The 19,009-nt window shown below is 39.3% G+C and overlaps 1 protein-coding gene across 1 annotated transcript in view; it reads left to right on the top strand.

Annotated features, from left to right (window-relative positions):
- The window catches only part of LRP2 (LDL receptor related protein 2), a gene marked incomplete at its 5' end in the record, with an annotated part of 164,926 nt that extends 147,768 nt beyond the window's left edge, over positions 1-17,158 (top strand). The window contains 11 exons of the mRNA XM_081936538.1: positions 59-283; positions 1,131-1,303; positions 4,640-4,759; positions 7,173-7,263; positions 9,446-9,513; positions 9,661-9,781; positions 11,350-11,479; positions 12,794-12,904; positions 13,045-13,152; positions 13,923-13,994; positions 16,017-17,158. Of these exons, the coding sequence (XP_081792664.1) occupies positions 59-283; positions 1,131-1,303; positions 4,640-4,759; positions 7,173-7,263; positions 9,446-9,513; positions 9,661-9,781; positions 11,350-11,479; positions 12,794-12,904; positions 13,045-13,152; positions 13,923-13,994; positions 16,017-16,178 (1,381 nt within the window). The 3' untranslated portion in view covers positions 16,179-17,158. The remainder of the gene's footprint in view (positions 1-58; positions 284-1,130; positions 1,304-4,639; positions 4,760-7,172; positions 7,264-9,445; positions 9,514-9,660; positions 9,782-11,349; positions 11,480-12,793; positions 12,905-13,044; positions 13,153-13,922; positions 13,995-16,016) is intronic.
- Positions 17,159-19,009: the final 1,851 nt, after the last annotated feature.

The following is a 19,009-nucleotide window of genomic DNA, read 5'->3' as shown; positions in this document are numbered from 1 at the left end:
CTAGATGGCTTTGAAAATGTGTGGGAAATAATTAATAGTTGCTTGTTTGGCTTTTTAGGTTAATGTATTGGACTGATTGGGGAAGGCAACCAAAAATCGAAAGTGCCTGGATGGATGGACAGCAGAGGAATACATTGGTTTCCGAAGACCTTGGCTGGCCAACTGGCCTTTCTATTGACTATCTGAACAGTGACAGGATCTACTGGAGTGACGAGAAGGAAAATCTAATTGAATCTATGAAGTTTGATGGAACAGATAGAAAGGTTGTTTTACATGGAGGTATGTAGCATCCAGCTGAATGTAACTGACTGCAAAAAAGCTGAGCAAATCAGAGTGGTTAAAGTGATGGTATGTGAGAATGACCTTGGGAGACAGGAAGAAGAGCTGCAGAGTAAACATTGGTTAAAAAAAAGAGGACCCTTCCTTGTTTCTTGGATTGTAAAGGCAAGCAGGGACAGATGTACTTTCAGATTTCCAAGATGCTGTTAAGATAACATTAAATAAAGCTAAAGGTACTATTTCTGGGTGTGTTTCTTGTCAAGCTAACAGGTAGTCATCAGTTGGGAAACAACCAAGAAATTAGGATTTTAAACTACAGTATGTTGGGAAATTTAAAAAAAGAACTGCACGGACATATTTTGAAAGCTACATGAACGTATTCATGAAACCACCAAAAATTGAATTCAAATCCATTCTAATTTATTAAAATTGTCATGGATTGAACTGATTTTTCAAAATATTTCCTAAGACATCTGAAGACTGTCCAAGGGAAATTTTTAACGTGACTAATGGCAGAAGCAGATAACGTTCTGAGGATTAATAGAATCGTTCATTATTTTCAAATAGCAAAGTCAGCATGAGTAGCGTATTATCTCCATTAACTCCATCTTAAGCAGAGATGGTTTAGGAAGAGAACTCTGACATGTATTTAAACAAGCTTTTAGGTCTCTTGAGAAATTCCACAGAAGATTTGAGATACTTCGATTTCCAGAATCTGTTAATATCCACTAATGCAAATGCACAGAGAAATGCTAAAAGAACAATGCTATTGTTTCTGCAATAATACCTAGAATAACAGTGTTGCTGGTCTTTGCTGTTAACTTCTCTCTTTTACTTAACCCCAAAGTCAGCAACCCGTATAGCCTTGATGTGTTTGAAGGCCATCTGTATTGGACATCGAAAGAAAGAGGAGAAGTCTGGAAAAAAGACAAGTTTGGAAATGGAGAAAAAGTCAAACTGTTGACCATAAACCCATGGCTCACTCAAGTCCGGATCTATCACCAACATAGATGCAACCAGTCAGGTAAATGACCTCTCATCGATGCATGAATTGTTATTATACTCAAATAAACATGATACACTTGAAGAAATGAATCATCATTTGCTAATGAGCAAATCTCTCCGTGCTTGATATCAATGACAGCTTGAAACTGGAGTTGGTGGAGGCCATCAGCGACTTGGATATTAACTGGATTCTTCAATTCATTTTTATAATTTTGGTTTGCTAAGCCATGACTAGCTGACTTTACACAGTGTACAGTAAGCCATAAATGGGCAAAACCACATTGTGGCTAGATTCTGACATCATTGTGCATAGTTTACTTTGTCTCTTTGAAATGTATTAAAAGGGTAGGACGAAACACTTGACAGAACAAAAACTTGACCTCTCCTAGCTCTCTTTCCAAGTCTCAGGAACAGAGGTGGTATTCAGCAGGTTCTGACCAGTTCTGGAGAACCGGTAGCGGATATTTTGAGTAGTTCAGAGAGGTAAATACCACCTCTGATTGCCCCCATCTACTCTCTCCCTCCTGAGTCCCAGCTGATCGGGAAGAAATGGGGATTTGGCGTTGGAGTTGGGTAGGAATGGAAATTTTACATATCCTTCCCCTGCCACACCCACAAAGCCATACCCACGAAGCCAAGCCACGCCCACAAAGCCACACCCACAGAACCGGTAGTAAAAAAAATTGAATCCCACCACTGCTCGGGAAGCTATGGACCTAATCACAAGTTCAAGCAAGATGATGTGAAATTTTTGCTTCTTGCACCTATCAGTCTCTCTCCATCTACAGGCTTTGCTGTGAACAATAGGATCAGTGATAGTTTTCAAAGACAGGCATTTCTTTTCCATCCTGTGGAATAAATATTGGAGGGTCCCCCACCCACACACAGAGTCTTTTTTTTCCCTTCAAACTTCTCCCAGCATCTCCAAGGAAACATTCCTTGTATTAAGGGCTGCAGCATCTAGCAAAGCTTTCCATGATCAAATGAGCCATGTTAGACCAACATGATCAGTTCCCTTTATCTCTCTTTGCCCCTCTGTCAGTTCTTAAATTTAACAATTTGAATAACCCCTCAAAGGTTGAATATATCCAGCTCCCAAATCCCCTTCAGCATTTGCCTCTATCTTTTCAAGAAGAGGAATAGTTTTCTGTCAGAGCTCCCATAAGTCAGGGAGGGAGGGAGGAAGGAAGGAAAGAAGGATTAAATCTTTACCCACTTTTGTACTCTCCTCTCAAAATTTCTATTCAAGAAGAGAATATGGGGAAATTTTTCATGGGTTGACTCGAATTAGACATTTTTGTAGTTACTGATAACAAGGTGGACAACAGACAGAAATGTATCTGAATGACCTTTTCATTTAACAACTTTTTAGGCTGCTCACATTTCCACCAAATGAGATCATCAAGCCTGACCTTCTCTCAGGCTTCTTTTAACCCTTGGAAGAATAGGCAGGTAGGAAGGTTTCAGAAGAATGGAAATTTGTATAACAGAAAACTAAACCGGCAGCCTCAGTACATTTCATTACTTTCAGCTGCACAATAAGCTCAAAACCAGAAGAAATTTGAATGAATTCTCAAGCATATTAAGAATAGAATAGAAGAATAGAGTCATCTTTTGCTGAAATGAAAATTTATAGAAATTGAAAGACAGATTATGGCAAATTGTATTGTGTCCCACCATTTATTTATATTTTATTTAATATTTTAATTTACTTTTGCTTCAATTTATATTGCTGCTCTTCTCATGTTCATGATTAACAATAGTTTTTTAAAAAAAAGCATGAAACAAGAAATGGCCAAACACCAGTTAAACATGAGACAAAGCAAAATTCAAATTCCTTAAAATATATATATATCAACGCAGCCATTGTACGGGCCAAGCCACACCTACTGGTCCCCAGAGCCAATGATAGAACCAAGTATTTTAAGTCCTACAAAAGACCCACAGAGCTGGGGCAGAGTAATCTTGGGGGGAGGGGATGATGGGCAGGTACCACAATCGAAAAGGTTCTCTTCCTAGACTCTGCCAAACGGTGCTCCATAATAAATGGCATTTAGAACACAGCTGGATTATTCTACTGGAGGGTGTAGAATAATCAGAGACAGGCAGTCTCCGAAATCACCAATTTGTGATTGCAATTATCCAATTTGTGCCTGAGGTTACTTCCGGAGGAGCATTTGGCATCCTCTGCTTTTTTACTTTATCCATGTCAGCGTCTCTTGTTACAGACATTAGAAAAATGGCCTAACGGGAAGAAAGGCATTGAGTATCTCAAATCGTACAAGGAGCTGCTTATCAGGCAGAAGAGAAGCATCTAGCATTTAGTTTATGACTGCCGTATGCCCTTCGCTTATCATATTTTTCTCGCGGCACAGACAGGAATGAGATCATTTCTTGCTTTCACCACCATTACAGCAATAGAATGGTCTATGTCAGGGGTGTCGGAGTCGGGAATCTGATCCGGGAGTCTGATCTGGCCCGCGGGACGCTAAGATCTGAACTGTGGAGTTGCCCTGGAAACAGTGAAGGACCAGCCAGGGATTCCTCTGCCAGTGAAAACTGGGCTTCATTTTCACTGGCAGAAGGTTGCAGGAGGCCACGCCATGAGCTGGCCATGCCCACCCTGGCTCCCCGAGGTCAAACACAATCCTGATGTGGCCCTTAATGAAATCGAGTTTGACACCCCTGGTCTGTGTCCTTGCCTTTTGATGCCATTTGTTAGGGCAAGGCAGATTCGCTTGAGAGCTAGGAATTGGAATATGCATTAAAGTATAGTTAAAATGCCTGGTAATTAATCTTGAGTTAAATAAAATAGAAAATGGGGTAAGAGCCAACGTTGCTCACAGGACTGGAACTTCTGGTGCCTGACCACATGCCACTAATTTAGTGTAGACATGATGATGCCCACATGTCTAATTTAGGAATATTTGGCATGAATGTCTGCTTCCTTCACTTTTCATCTTTTTTTTTAAAGTTTTGTCCCAATGGGAAGCTTTGGGTTTTGTCATTTTCCATAACCTTGACATTTGTCTGGAGCGGTATTTTTAACAATGATACTTAGCAAAGTTGTTTTTCTTCCTCCTCAGTCAGGTGCACCTTGGGTTAAAATAGTTAAAACACCAATGCAGAAGTAATACAAACTTAATAATCTCTCAAACTGAAAAGGAAGGAGAGAAGAACCAGGGAGAAAAAGAAAAGGAGAAAGGGAATACAATGCCAAGGAACATTTCTGAACCAAATTCAGGAGGCCAAGGAGCACTGTGTCTGTTCTGAGCTTATCTTGCTGCTCCCGTCTTTCCAATTGGATTGGCATATTGAGTCCTACGTTCTGATGCCTCTTCTATTGTCCCTGCAGTATCCAATCCGTGCAAAGATGTCTGCAGCCACCTCTGCTTGCTGAGACCTGGGGGATATACCTGTGCTTGTCCACAAGGGGCTAGTTTTGTGGAAGGCAGCTCAGAAGAATGTGACGCAGGTAAGGAGAGTTACCGGACATGCTCCTGTTTCGGAAGAGGCAGAGTGTAACTGAGTAAAATCTGATGCACATAGAGAACCAAGGTAATGAGTAAACAGCAGTTCAGTTTCAAGTACAAGGAAGTTGCATCTTAGACCATACCTTCAAATAAGGAACTCTCTAGAGTCAAAAAGCCAGGAGATGGGATAGAAAATTATTAGTCCAAATATTTTCCATTGCAACAATTTTCTATTTAGAACTATTTTCCCCCACAGGGAACTTTCAGAAATATGATGATGCCTTATACCAGTGATGGCTAATCTTTTTCTACCCACCCACCTACGCATGCACAAGCGATCCCCACATGTGTATGGGGGAATTTTTGCCCTCCCCAGGCCCTGGAGGCTTTCCTGAAGCCTGGGGAGGGTGAAAATGGCCTACCCCAGCCAGGGGAGGCCATTTTCGCCCTCCTCGGGCTTTAGGAAAGCCCCCAGGGCCTGGGGAGGGTGAAAAACCCCCAATGGCCCAACCAGAAGTTCCTGAACTTCTGGTTGGGCTGTTGGGTCTGTTTTTCACACTCCCCAGGCTCCGGAGGCTTTCCTGAAGTTTGGGGAGGGTGAAAACAGCCTCCTCCGGCCCTCCAGAAGGCTGAAAATCAGCTAGCCGGTGCGCACATGTGTTAGGAGGGGCTGCCATGCCGGTAAACATGGCTCCTCGTGCCACCTGTGGCACACGTGCCATTGGTTCACCATCCCAGCCATATGCTGTACCTCCCAAAATATACATTACGTAGTGGCAATGCAGTTTCCTACCATTCTAAATGAGAAACATATAATCCCTAAAATGTTTTGGACATAGACTTTAAGAAGAAAGAAGATGTTCTACCTTTACCCTTATCCAAATAGTAACAATAATGAAAGTGTCCTCCCATATTTGGACTTCTTAGAAGCTGCTCAGTGAGATCTTGCCTTCTCAAGAGATATTAAATGTGGCCTCCTAGCAAACAAAGAACTATTCACTACTAACTTTGTGGTGTTTATAACTAAAACAGCCACATGTATTTCTCCCAGTTACTTCTGCCTCCATTCCTTGATGTGTATATTCTCAGAGTATATGCCTTCTCATAAATATGAGGTTAGCCAAGATACTGCTATATTAGTAATGCAATGTGTATGTTTCCATTGTGTACAATTGTGTATTTAGAGTTAAGAGGATATTTCTCATGAAATATGGAGAACATTTCACTTCTCATTTTAATCACTTTCTATCATGTGCTATAAAATGCCTTTAAGCATTTCCATGGTGTCTTCTGATTGATAGGTAGCACCAATTGTTGCATTTTTGTGTACAAGTATCAGAAAAGTAATTTTTCCAAAGAAAACCTCTACCTATAGCAGTGATCAAATAGTTTATTTAATTTTGATGACTAACTAATCTATTTTATTTGTATGCTGGCGGAAGATGTTCTTGAAGTAAGTCTTCTTTTAAACAAATTGGAATTAAACATGGCGGTCTTTTATTGTCAGAATGAAAAAAGCATAGCTTGTCTCCCCAGCACATTGTAAATATGCTCTGAAAACACAAGAGACATTTTAGGGAAGTGAAGCTGGGGACAACCAAGGGAAGGGAGATTGGCAGAAATCACTTTCTTACACACAAGCCTTTCTACCAATAGAAGCAGTTTGAAGATACATCCCTTGGGTCTGCTATTTTCATCAGTGGTTATTTGTTGGTTAGCTTCACTGTTGACTGACCTCAAATATTGCTGTTTTGTTATTATATTTTACTGATAGGCATGTAGCAAGGTAGAAATATGTTTTACGTAAGATATTGTTTAACCTTCTGAACCTTACAGAAGAGAAAGTGGCATATAATCGTCATGAACAGAAAATAGAATCTTGTATTAAAAGAATCCTGATTCTTCGGAGTTATTGGCAGTGGATAAATAATCATGATTTGCAGGATTGGTATAATGCATGTCGTCCCAAAGGTGCTTTTTCAAGAGGCAACTGGACTTTCTGATTTTTCATTGAAGATGTTTCGCTTCTCATCCAAGAAGTTTCTTCAGCTCTGGCTGGACGGTGGGAAACGGAAGGATTTATATTCCTTGCAGACAGCTGGACATTTACATTCTTTTAGCGAGTCTTAAGGCCAGCTGGAGGTTTATCTGTGTCAACAGGGTCGCCTGAGTGGTGCAAATGGGTGTGGAGCCTTCTTGGTACTGGTGAAATGACTGTGTTGTAGGCTGGAGATAGATGACATCGTATACCTATCAGTCAGAGCTCAAGAAGCTTCTTAGATGAGAAGCAAAACGTCTTCAAAGAAAAACCAGAAAGTGCAGTTGCCTCTTGAAAAAAGCACCTTTGGGACCACCATGACTTGGATGACTGAGAATCTCCATAGACATATAATGCATGTCTTTCATTTTTCATAGCTATTGAATCTCCACCAACAATGCCACCAGCCTGCAGGTGTATGTATGGTGGAACATGCTATTTGGATGAAAGCGAGCTTCCTAAATGCAAGTATGTCTTTACAGATGGACCAAGAAAGACTTAACAAGCCCAATAACATACGCAGATGGCATTGTCTGTGTGGTGGGCGGGGGGAGGCCAAACGATGAAAGCAGTGTTGTGATATTATGATGCAAGCATGACTTCTTTTGGACATGCATTGTAGCATTGCATGTATGACCCAAAGCACTGGAGTTTTTAGGGCACAATAGCAATAGCATTTAGACTTACTGTATATACCACTTCACAGTGCTTTTACAGCCCCCACTTAGCAGTTTACAGAGTCAGCCTATTGCCCCCAACAATCTGGGTCCTCATTTTACCCACCTCGGAAGGATGGAAGGCTGAGTCAACCTTGAGCCTGGTGAGACTTGAACTGGGAAAAGGCAGATTCATTGACATGTGGACCTCTTAATGAAAGAGAGGAAAGAGGATGTTCCTTCTGCCAAGGGAGGCCAAGAAAAGATCTTTGGAAACTGAGCATCAGTTTGTTTCTTTGGTGGCAGAAACTGCTAGGATACACAATTTAGGGGCTTTGGGCTATCTGTGTGCCCCTAGCAATCACACACGCTAGGCCTGGTGGGTTTGATATTCTTTGCCCGATTTGGCTAATTGCACATTCTAACTTCAGAGACATTCTCCAAACTTCATGTTGCCGATGGCCTCTGTCACTCCAAACTACCGTATATAGCAAGGCGAAAGCAGAAGACCTAAAATGCAGCATTGTAGCTTTATGAAAAACAAAATCAGAAGTAGCCAGATAGTAAGAGGAAAATGGTGGTCAGCGGTGGCAGATTGGTCTCTGTTTTGCTTTGTTGTTTGCACTGCTTGTGATGATTTTGTACTTATTTTTCTATTTTTGTACTCACTCGATTCTTTGTATTTTGTTGTTTGGCTGCTATTCTTATTGTTGCGAGCTATATAAAAGTGTTACGGTCCTTTGATGCACTGAACGTCTGAAAGAACTGTCAAGAAAAGGAAAGCATTTAAATAGTTTATGTACACCAGCTGCATCTGCAATTGATGCGTGACCAGTGGCATTTTGAAGGGGATCTCATAAAACGTAAACATAAAAATCTTCATTAAGATGCCCTTCTGAGAGGCTAGGCCCCAGTCTCATAGACAAAGCTTTGTGCCTGCATTCTTATTCATACACCGCCTGATCACACGCTGCCTGAAAAGCTTGTCCACTGCATTTTTTATGTCTTGGTGTTTTAAAATCAGTCCTTAATAACAGAAGCCTCGTGCTGCTATGTCCCTTTATAGGTTGTACCGCTTTAAATTAGGAGGACAATAGAATACTTGCTGTATCTAAAATATTTGCATAGTAAAATAGGAAAGAGATTGTTCTTAAATATATTTAGCATGAATGCATTCTAATATGCACCCATTCCCCATCCTGGTAAAATGATATAAATCAAAGCAAAGTCTCTTTCAAGTCCACTCAGTGATTTCACAAACATATCTGCCTTGTTTTCGGAAAAGTTAGTTTTGCCATTGCCACCTTCATGGAGTCAAGCCTAGTTCCACAGCCTTGGAATTTCCTGTTGATCTCCCATCCAAGTATTAACCAGGTCCAACCTTGCTTAGCTTTTCAAGATTAATCCATTTTAGGTAAGGACGGTGAAATATTATTGCTCAGGAAGGGACAGCCCACCTCAATGGAACTTCCATTCATGTGTTACATTTTTAAATACATCATTCTTAAAAGCATCTGGAGTGATGAATTGGCAGGTCCTATCACAAATCAAGAAGAGTTCCCAAATATGGGGACTGGTAATCTAAATGATTTAAAAATAACAAAACCCAGAAGAGCTCAAAGCAATTTACTCAGATGCAAAGAAAACCTAGGCAACCAAAGCATTTTTACACTCAGCAGAACCTGCAGGGGGCACTGGGGCTCTATTGAAATCAAATCCCCTTTATTGTTACTTTTTTTAACCCAAATGCCATCAATTGTGACTCAGCATTCCCACATGCTCATTTCCAAAGAGATAGCAAGCTGTTTTGTGGCTCGATGTCTGCGTTTGTGCGTCTGTACTTCCAACGTATAATTACCAAGATATTGCTTTTTAAAAGAAAAAAATATCATCTTTCTTTTATATATATATATATATATTCCTAGGATTGTTAATAAATACAACCAACTTTTCTACTGTCAGTTCCAGTTAAGCATCTTGCTTTCATTTACCAGGTGCTCCTCGGGCTACACTGGAAATTACTGCGAAGTGGGCCTGTCAAGAGGAATTCCTCCTGGGACAAGTAAGCTTTGAAATACATTTTCCCACTAAGCCATCACTCAGTGGCCCGAAACCTTTTAAATAAGTTTCTAAGTAGCTTCTGAAGCAACTCTGAGTTTCAGCTGCAGCTTCCCTATTATTCACGTATGCTTTTCCTCCCCCATAATAGCAGCGGTGGCTGCCTTATTGACGGTCGTTCTGATCATCATCATTGGCGCGCTGGGCGTGGGTGCCTTTTTCAATTACAGAAGGACAGGATCCCTGCTACCTGCCCTTCCCAAACTTCCGAGGTAGGTATTGTTTGGCATGACCAGATGGATCTGGTCTCAGGGGAAAGCCTTTGGGATTTCTGTAGGATTAAGCGTGGCTCATGATGATCTCTTTGGTCAGCAAGAAAAGCTTTCATGCTTTGTCGAACACACACACACACACACACACACACACACACACACCACACTTTTTCCCCTCTCTCTCCCTCCCTGTCTCCCTCCCTGTCTCTCTGTCTGTCTCTCTCTCTCTGTCTCTGTGTCTCTCAGTCTCTGTCTGTCTCTTTCTCTCTGTGTCTTTGTTTCTCTCTCTCTCTCTCTTTCTCTCTCTGTCTCTCTCTGTCTCTCTTTGTGTCTCTGTCTGTCTGTCTGTCTGTCTCTCCCCACCTTTCAAATGCTTTGCAATGCAATCCAGTACATACTAATTCAGAAGAAAGCCCCACAATATTCAGGTCAAAGTATATATGAGTTGAAATTAGCTGTTCTTCTAATCTAAAGTAAGGGTAGATAACAGGGAATCCCGCAGTTGTGATTGACAACTTTGTGACCATTGGTGAGGAGAGGGGATGAAGGTAGTAATCCAAGAAAATCCAGATATTTCACTTTCCCCCCACTCTTGTAGCAAAGGAGAGTGCACTCTACTGCAAGTTCTGGTCTTTTCTTTTGTGAACGGTAAACTCACAACATATACTCTTGCTTAAGAGATGGTTGCTTGAATTGCTCTTACTGAAATCCTCACCAAAATTGACTGCCAACCTAGCAGTTCGAAAGCATGCAAAAATGCAAGTAGAAAAATAGGAACCACCTTGGTGGGAAGGTAACAGCGTTCCGTGCGTCTTCGGCATTTAGTCATGCCGGCCACATGACCACGGAGAATGTCTTCGGACAGTGCTGGGTCTTCGCTTTGAAATGGACATGAGCACCGCCCCCTAGAGTCAGGAACGACTAGCACATATGTGCAAGGGGAGCCTTTACCTTTATTGATTTCTTTAATCTAGCACAGTCTTATTTGTCTTGATTCTATTCAACTTTGCTTATGGAAGGGACAGTGTATTAAATATATAATACATAATATAATGATATAATATATTAACAATATATGTTAAAACTTGTATTGAAATGTTTTCCTTCTCTTAAAAAATAAAATTATCTTTGAAGTTTAAGTAGTCTTGTAAAATTCACGGAAAATGGCATATCCCCAGGGAAACCAAGGACCTGTCTAAGGAACATTTCCATAACGATCATTCCATGCACCAGGAATGTGCCCCCCCCCCCCTTATATTTTACCAACAGTTCAATATGCAGTTGGTCAGGCACAATAGTAGAAATATTTAGTAGTATTTTCCTTTATATACAGCTAATTCAAGCATTCTTTATACCCAGAGACAGCAGAGATCATCTCAGCTAAGGCTTCAGTGGAGGCTTTTGAATATGGTACCTGTACTTTTAAAAAGAAATATATCAATTTTAATTGTTGCATTTGATGGACAACTGTTTCTGTATCTGCTTCAAAAGATGATACAATATATTAACAATACTATATATGTATTAAAATGTCTTTCTTCTCTTAAAAAATAAACTTGTCTTTGAAGTTTAAGTAGTCTTGCAAAATCCACGGAAAATGGCAATGGAGTAACTTTCCGACCTGGGGCAGATGTGTCAATGGACATTAACGTAGCTGGTTTTGGAGCTGAATCTTCTATTGACAGAGCAATGCAAATGGTAAGACAATTTTCCCCCATCATCTCCTTAAATGAAGCTCTCTTAGATTTTGCCTCTTAGGAGGTGAGAGCCTCTAATCTCAGTCCCCATAAAAACTCGCTTTCTAATAAATGCTTTCCCGTTGGCCATTTCCCATGACAGCATTTTGTGAGAGTGCTTATAATGTGTCCCAAAATTCTTAATGTGTAATTTTTGCCATCAGTCAAAGAAACTCAAAGACCCTTAGGCTGCGGTGCTGTTTTTCCAATGCAAGGGGCACCCAGGCCAACTCAAAATGTTGATCACACGCAAATACTTCATGCCCTGTAGTCTCCCGCTTTTCTTTCCTTGCTATTTAAAGAAGAAATATCAGTCTTACTCAGTCCTGCCAAATTTCAAAACAAGGGTTTGGTCTTGGTAGTGGCAACAGTAATTCCTCTTTGGTCTTCCTCGTTAGGGTTGTTAACAGTGCTTCAGTTACCATGACATCTCATCAAGGGAGCTCATTTTTAAATGATATCTTTGATCTCCTTGCCAACATAGGGCATCTAGCTAGCCAAGTCCAGCAGAGGCTCGATGTGCGCCCTGGGCTATTTAACATCTAGTTCAGACGTGTCAAACATGCGGCCTGCAGGCTGTCCAAGTCCAGCCACGCCCACTTAATTGGCCGCGATGACCAGGCCACGCCCCCCACCCCCACCCAACGAGGGCAAACAAATTTCCAATATAGCTCACGACGGGATCAAGTTTAATACCCCTGGCTAGTTGGTTCCTCATTAAGCAGAAAAGAAGGTAATATTATAAAACAACATTGAACTCCCTTGCCCATTTCTATACACCTAATATAAGCCTTTCTCTGCCATGAGACCTAAACTGTTTTACATTTCTGGTTCATTTGCCAATTATTTTGAAGTCTGGGGAGGTACCTATTGAAATGAAATTGCTTTGGCTCTTTTATTTCCAATTATTTGTTTTTATAAGACCTTGCTTCCTCCGGCAAGGTGTGTTTCTGTGGCTGAGGAAGAAAAACATTTATTTATTTTCCTGACAAATGATTTATGTAGCGGTCAGCTTGCAGTTGCTCAGGAGCAGTGATTTGATTTAATAATCTTGCCTAATTTTATTTAATAATGGCAACGTGCCTGCTACACTGAATATATGCCAAAAGAATCTTTCATTAAAAAAAAAAAGCTGAAAGGCTAATCCATGTAAGATTAATATTTGCATTCCTCTTGCCCAGAGTATTTCTTTTTCTGTGTATTTCATTATACGTTGCATTAAAAAAAATTACAAATTCGTCAACCTTTGACTAATCTATACGGCTATTGTTTTCAGAATGAGAACTTTGCTTTGGAAACTGGGAAGCAGCCAATTACATTTGAGAATCCTATGTATGCTACAAAAGACACCAGAGCTGACAATGTGATTGTAGCATCTCCCACAAAAGTAAGAAGAGGATTAAAAAAAAAATTCTCCCACCCCTACCCTAGTATCCATTTACATGTCATTTCCCCAGTCCCCTTTCCTTCTAAGCATTTTATAGTTGGTCTGTTCTTCAGTCCTTTCAAACCTATCTTTGACAATAGGTAACTACTTCCAGTAGTGAAGGAAACGAAAACTTTGAGAATCCGGTATACGCTACACCTGTATCAGCTGAGGCAGCTCTGCCTTCTGCAAGTACAGAAACAATCCAGGTAACAGAAAGTGATGGTACAAAGTGTGGCAGAATAAGATGGGAAGAATGGGGGATGAGTCGTGGAACGGGAGGAGGGACTTACGACGGCACTGAAAAAAGCGGCTTAGGACATGTTTTACAACCATTGCAGCAATCCCAAGATCACACGATCAAAATTCAGACGCTTGGCAACTGACTCATATTTATGACAGTTGCGTGTCCCGGAGTTACGTGATCAACTGTTGCGACCTTCTGACAAGCAAAGTCGATGGGGAAGCCAGATTCACTTAACAACCGCGATACTAACTTAATAACTGCAGTGATTCACTGAACCACTGTGGCAAGAAAGGTCATAAAATGAGGCAAAACGCACTTTACAAATGTCTCACTTAGCAACAGAATGTTTGGGCTCAGTTGTGGTCATAAGTCAAGGACTACCAGTAGTTTCCTCAGATGAAAGATTTTGTATCTTACTATGTCCACATCAAGAATATGCACATTTTCCAAGTGATGAATATCATTTCCATACATGGTGTGATTTCTTAGAGAAACAAAGGTGCTCCCTCTTAAATGCATGCATCTTTTTGGTATGATTATTTCTCCCTATTTCCTTTCTTGCCCTCGGGGTTTCACCGAGCCTGATCTTACTCAAAAGAGCTAAGGATAAGAATGAATAAGCTCCTGGTCTTCCCCCCAAAAAAGAAATTTTAAAGAATTGGGTCCAAATTACTGATTCATCGGTATCAAATCAATTATTAATTTCACACGATTTTTTTTTTTATATTTCAGGAATCAAAATGGAGCTTCTTTAAAAGAAAAATGAAACAGAGTACTAACTTTGAAAATCCCATCTATTCGGAGGTAAGGTCGTATAGTTTCAAATTCCTATTTAGCAAAACAATATTAATTTTTAAATTGTTGATGCTTCACAATATTCTATCCTTGATAAGAATATTGATGAGAAATGGCATTGAGCAATGTATACAAAAGTGAAATTAAAAAAGGAGAGTTTTTTCCCCCCCATATTTTTTCTCCTTCCCGTGTTGCAAGTTTCTCTATTGTTGTTGTTGTTTTTGAAGAAAATGAGAGAGAAATTCCCTAAGGTGACTCCTGGAATTGGTGTCATTTTCCTTCTATTCCAGGGCACCTCCCTCCCTCCCTCTCTCTCTCTCTCTCTCTCTCTCTCTCTCTCTCTTTGCCTAGCCCTCTATTAGAGCAGGGGGACATATTACATTTAATTCTGGAAATAAAAGCTGCTGTTATGCCCAGAATTGCCATGCATAGAGCCATGTTACAGTTTTATTTAGTTGGCTATATCATTCCCCAGGACCCAAATTGGCCAGAATAATCAGTTCTGCATTATTGAGCAGAATATTGAATAGTCTAAGCATGAGACTAACACAGGGATTTAATTCTATCTAATGTATGAAAGGAGAACGAGTTTGTTCTTGTAGCGAAGGCACTTGAAGCAGAGCAGGGAGACCTGAGTTCTAATCCTGAATTAAGCAACTGGGTGATTTTGGACCAGTCACTGCTTCTCAACCAAGGAAGAAAGCAATAGGAAACCACTTCCAAAAATATTGCCTAGAAAACTTCATGATTTTTAAAAATTATTTTATTTTATTTTAATTCAAACATCATCTTCCATTAGGCAGTGGGTACATATATTTTGTGCAAATATTTTATACAATAACAATTACAATTTACAGCCATATTTATTATTTTATCTATTCTTAACTTAATACTAATATTTACCATACCTTATACTATAACAATCCTCTTATTAACCTATTTAATTTTGCTAAAACATTTTCTCTATTTCACTCTTCTGCTTTTTTCCACTTTTCATATTTATTATCTAACCATTGATAAAATAATTCCCATACATTAGAATAATCAGATTGTCCCTTCTCTTTAATTTCAAGTGTTAACCTATTCATTTCTGCTCATTCTAATATTTTCCTAATCACATTCTCATCCATAGGGATATCTTCATTTTTCCAATTTTGTGCAAATACAATCCTTACTGCAGTTATTACATGAATTATCAAATATACATTTTCTTTACTGTAAGTTTCTGGTGAAATCAATTAATTTAAAAATGTTACAAGATGCAAAAGTTAGAGGAGGTTTTGGATTACATAATTGGGAACTGTATTATCAAAACTTAATGAACTTTGTCCCTGTGGTCATCAGGAGACTCACAGGCAAAAATAGAGAAATTATTATTTATTATAGATGGTCTTTGTTGATAAATACAGAGAATTATTCATAGAGTTTTGTAGGATGAGAGTTTTTTTCCAGAGGTCAAAATTTTGGTGGTAACCTAGGGACTCAAAAGTCTTTCCTGGTATTGGTTAAGTTAGATCTCAGGCCTTGCCCAGCTGCTTTTTATATAATTGGTGTTTTGTAACATTCAGCAAATTCTTTCGCTTACCAAGAACAGAGATTTCAATGTTCCTGTAACTTCCTTAGCAGCCTAGATTCTTCCTATCAGTTCTGGTATTCAGCTTTCTACTGACCCCATTCCCCCCCCCCTCACACACACACATACACAAAGTGCCTTTGTTTGCAACAGTTTTATCAAAATTTTGTGCCTTCTGCAGAAATTCCCCACTCATTTTTCATTTGTGCTCTAAAATGTTTACATCACATTTCAGTTACGACTATAGATGTTGAAGTAATAATAATAATAATAATAATAATAATAATAATAATAATAATAATAATAATAATAATGATGGTTGAATATCTCTACATGCAGAAATTAAAATAAATTGAATGCAATAGTTGTACAAACAGGAGCAAGTATTGTGACTGACAACATTACAAGGCGTAATAAACACTGATAGCTCTACTCTATTTCTTTATATCATATTTCAGATGGAGAAAGAACAGCAAGGAGAAGCTGAAAGTGCCCCTTCCTCCTCTCCATCACTGCCTCAGAAGATTATTTTGAAAAGAGACTCACCGTTAGCCTATTCAGCGACTGAAGATTCATTTAAAGACACTGTCAATCTAGTCAAAGAGGATTCTAATGTATAACTGATTCAATTAGGGAATCTCTAGACACAACCATTTGCACATCCAGGGGTTTTTTTGTAAACAGAAGGAAGAAAAATGGTTCATATTTCTGTGAGGAAATATTTTTAGCCTTAGATGGAAACGTGTGTCCAAACCATGCCTCATTGTTCTCTTCTTTTTCTTTCCTTTTCTTTTTTTACACACGCCAATGCCTATTTTTATGAGTAATTATCACAGTGTACTATATGTATATCTTTGCACTGACACTCTGAAAGTAATGTTATAAATATGCTGTACATTTGTAAATTTCTAAAAGATTATCAGGTTGTTGATGTCGATATTCTGAAATCGTATCACTAGGGATAAATCCTCTATATAATATAATTATACTAAATAATATAGAGGAGAGCATGGTGACCATCTACTGAATTGCCAAGACTTTTGGAACTACTGTATATTTATAGAAAGACCATGCTAAATATGCACTGGTGTTACTGTGCATCTCTCCTCGGTTTTATGTGGGGGAAAAAATGGCCCTCTTTTTATATCATATAGAAGATGATAGCTAATTGTTCCAAGGAACAAAGCAAAACAAAATGGCACAAACTTTATTTTGTATTAAACGCTTGCCTCTTGATTGGAGAATCTCCTGAATAACAGTGAAATAATTCCATTCTAGAGTGAAGTCTGTGTAAGTCTTTCACATTGTATTAAATCAATAGTAACTGGCTATCCAAAACACTTGATTGAAGAACTGTTTTAGGAGGTCTCATTTCATCCCTTTGTGGGAAATCTGTGCGCCACCGCAGGAATGTTTAACCTGCTGTTTTGTTTTATACTCCTGGTCTAACTATTAATGTAGAAGTCCAGGCTAATAAATTTATAATGTATGAGACTTCTACTCTTTGAATATATATTATTTTTCAAAGTGAAATGCTATCCCTGTTTTTATGTTTTTGTTGCCTTGATAGGTACTGTGATTAGAAGAAGAAAACTGGAATATGCTGCTGCTGAATAAATCTAAAGTATTTTATCATTTCCTGACTTTTTCTTAATTTGATTAGAATCAGGACTCCGGAGACATCCTGGGACCTGGTAGAAACTAGATTCTGGCAAGTGAATTATGCTTCAGGCCTTGAATTCAAAGGACTTGAAGCCTACTTTTTTCACTCTTCTGTGAAATCATGCAACAATACTGGTCCAAGTTGCTTTTCTCTTTTCTCGCTTCACTTGTCTATAAAGGGAAGTAACACCTTTACAAAGGATAGAGAAACAATGGACAATGATATTTCTGGCTTACTGTCTGACAAACTATACAGGTTATTGGAGTATGAGAAAGAATATAGTGCTGTGGAGCCGTAAAGCTGTAAAGTGGCTGGAAAAATGTAAAATGTCACAGCATAACAGCACTGTGGTAAAACTACATACAAACTGGTAAAGACAGAATATACATGTATATGCATATGTATATGTATATGTATATATAGCCATATATGCTGGTCTTGTTGTATTTGGGTCTTTTTCCATGTGAGATTGAGATTGTCTTGGCAACATTTTGGCGAGTTCTCACTCGCCATCCTCAAGCTGGTGTTTTTGGCTTCAAGCGTGGCCGGAGCTGCCGTCTTTCTATAAATCTTGGTGGGGGTGTGTGGAGTGCTGGCGTTGTTTCAGTAAGTGGATTGATTGGATGTGTGGCTGTATCATAATTGGTAGATTGGTGCTGATTGGTGCTGGCTGTGGGTCCATTGTTTTATTTTTTGTTGTAATGGCCTGGGTGGTGGGTGGGGCTTGCTTGTTTACCAGGGCTGGTTTCCAGATGTCTGGTAGGTGGGAGGTATCATCACGTTTAATCATGTTGTGGGGGTGTTTCTCTATTTCGATAGCTATGGAAACTATGATTGGTGCTGGCTGTGTGTCCATTGTTACAACTGTTACAACACAAAACAACAATGGACACACAACCAGCACCAATCAGCACCAATCTACCAATCATGATACAGCCACACATCCAATCAATCCACTTACTGAAACAACGGCAGCACTCCACACCCCCCCCACCAAGATTTATAGAAAGATGGCAGCTCCGATCACACTTTAAGCCGAAAACACCAGCCTGAGGATGGCGAGTGAGACCTCGCTGAAACGTTGCCAAGACAATGTCAATCCTACACGGGAAAAGACCCGAATACAACAAGATCAGTGTGTGTGTGTGTGTGTGTGTGTGTGTGTGTGTGTAAAGATAAGCATTGAAATTGGGGTTGGCAGTTCGCAAAAGAACATTTTTTAAACGGATATGCTTAACAAATTCAATTTACTTGGTAAATTTTTATTTGCTAAATAAATTTTTAGTAGTTGGGAAATGATTAAAAATTAATCACCAAAAGAAATTAAAGGAAGGGAAAAGAAGTCAAAACTCGTTGTTATTCACTAGGCTTCTGTGTGTTTCTGCTCTTGCAAAGCATTCTTTTTTTTGCCGCCACATCCATGTATCATATCAGATTTTGGATGTTCCCAATAAATGAGGTTGGATTTTGGAGCCTCAGAAATAAATCAATAAATGATACAGCCTACATTTGATTTATCTTTCCATTTACAATATGTAGCCAAATGTTTCCTGGCTGGTAGTGATTTTTTTTTTTAAGGAACACATTTTGTTTCAATTTTGAATTGGCACCAAGGCTGAAATTTATACATTCTTGGGACACCAAAGGGAAGTTCAAAAGAAGATAAAAGGTATCATGTGGCAAACTGCTGGATTTATTTTTCATTTCTTGGCTGTTCAATGCTGCTGTTACACAACCTTCCATTTCAATGCCAATCAAAATAGAAAAAAACCCAAATCTGCCTTGAAA

Source organism: Natrix helvetica (assembly GCF_964273705.1).
Source record: "Natrix helvetica genome assembly, chromosome: 1".
Lineage (NCBI taxonomy): Eukaryota > Metazoa > Chordata > Lepidosauria > Squamata > Natricidae > Natrix > Natrix helvetica.
This window is presented reverse-complemented; position numbering and strand designations above follow the sequence as displayed.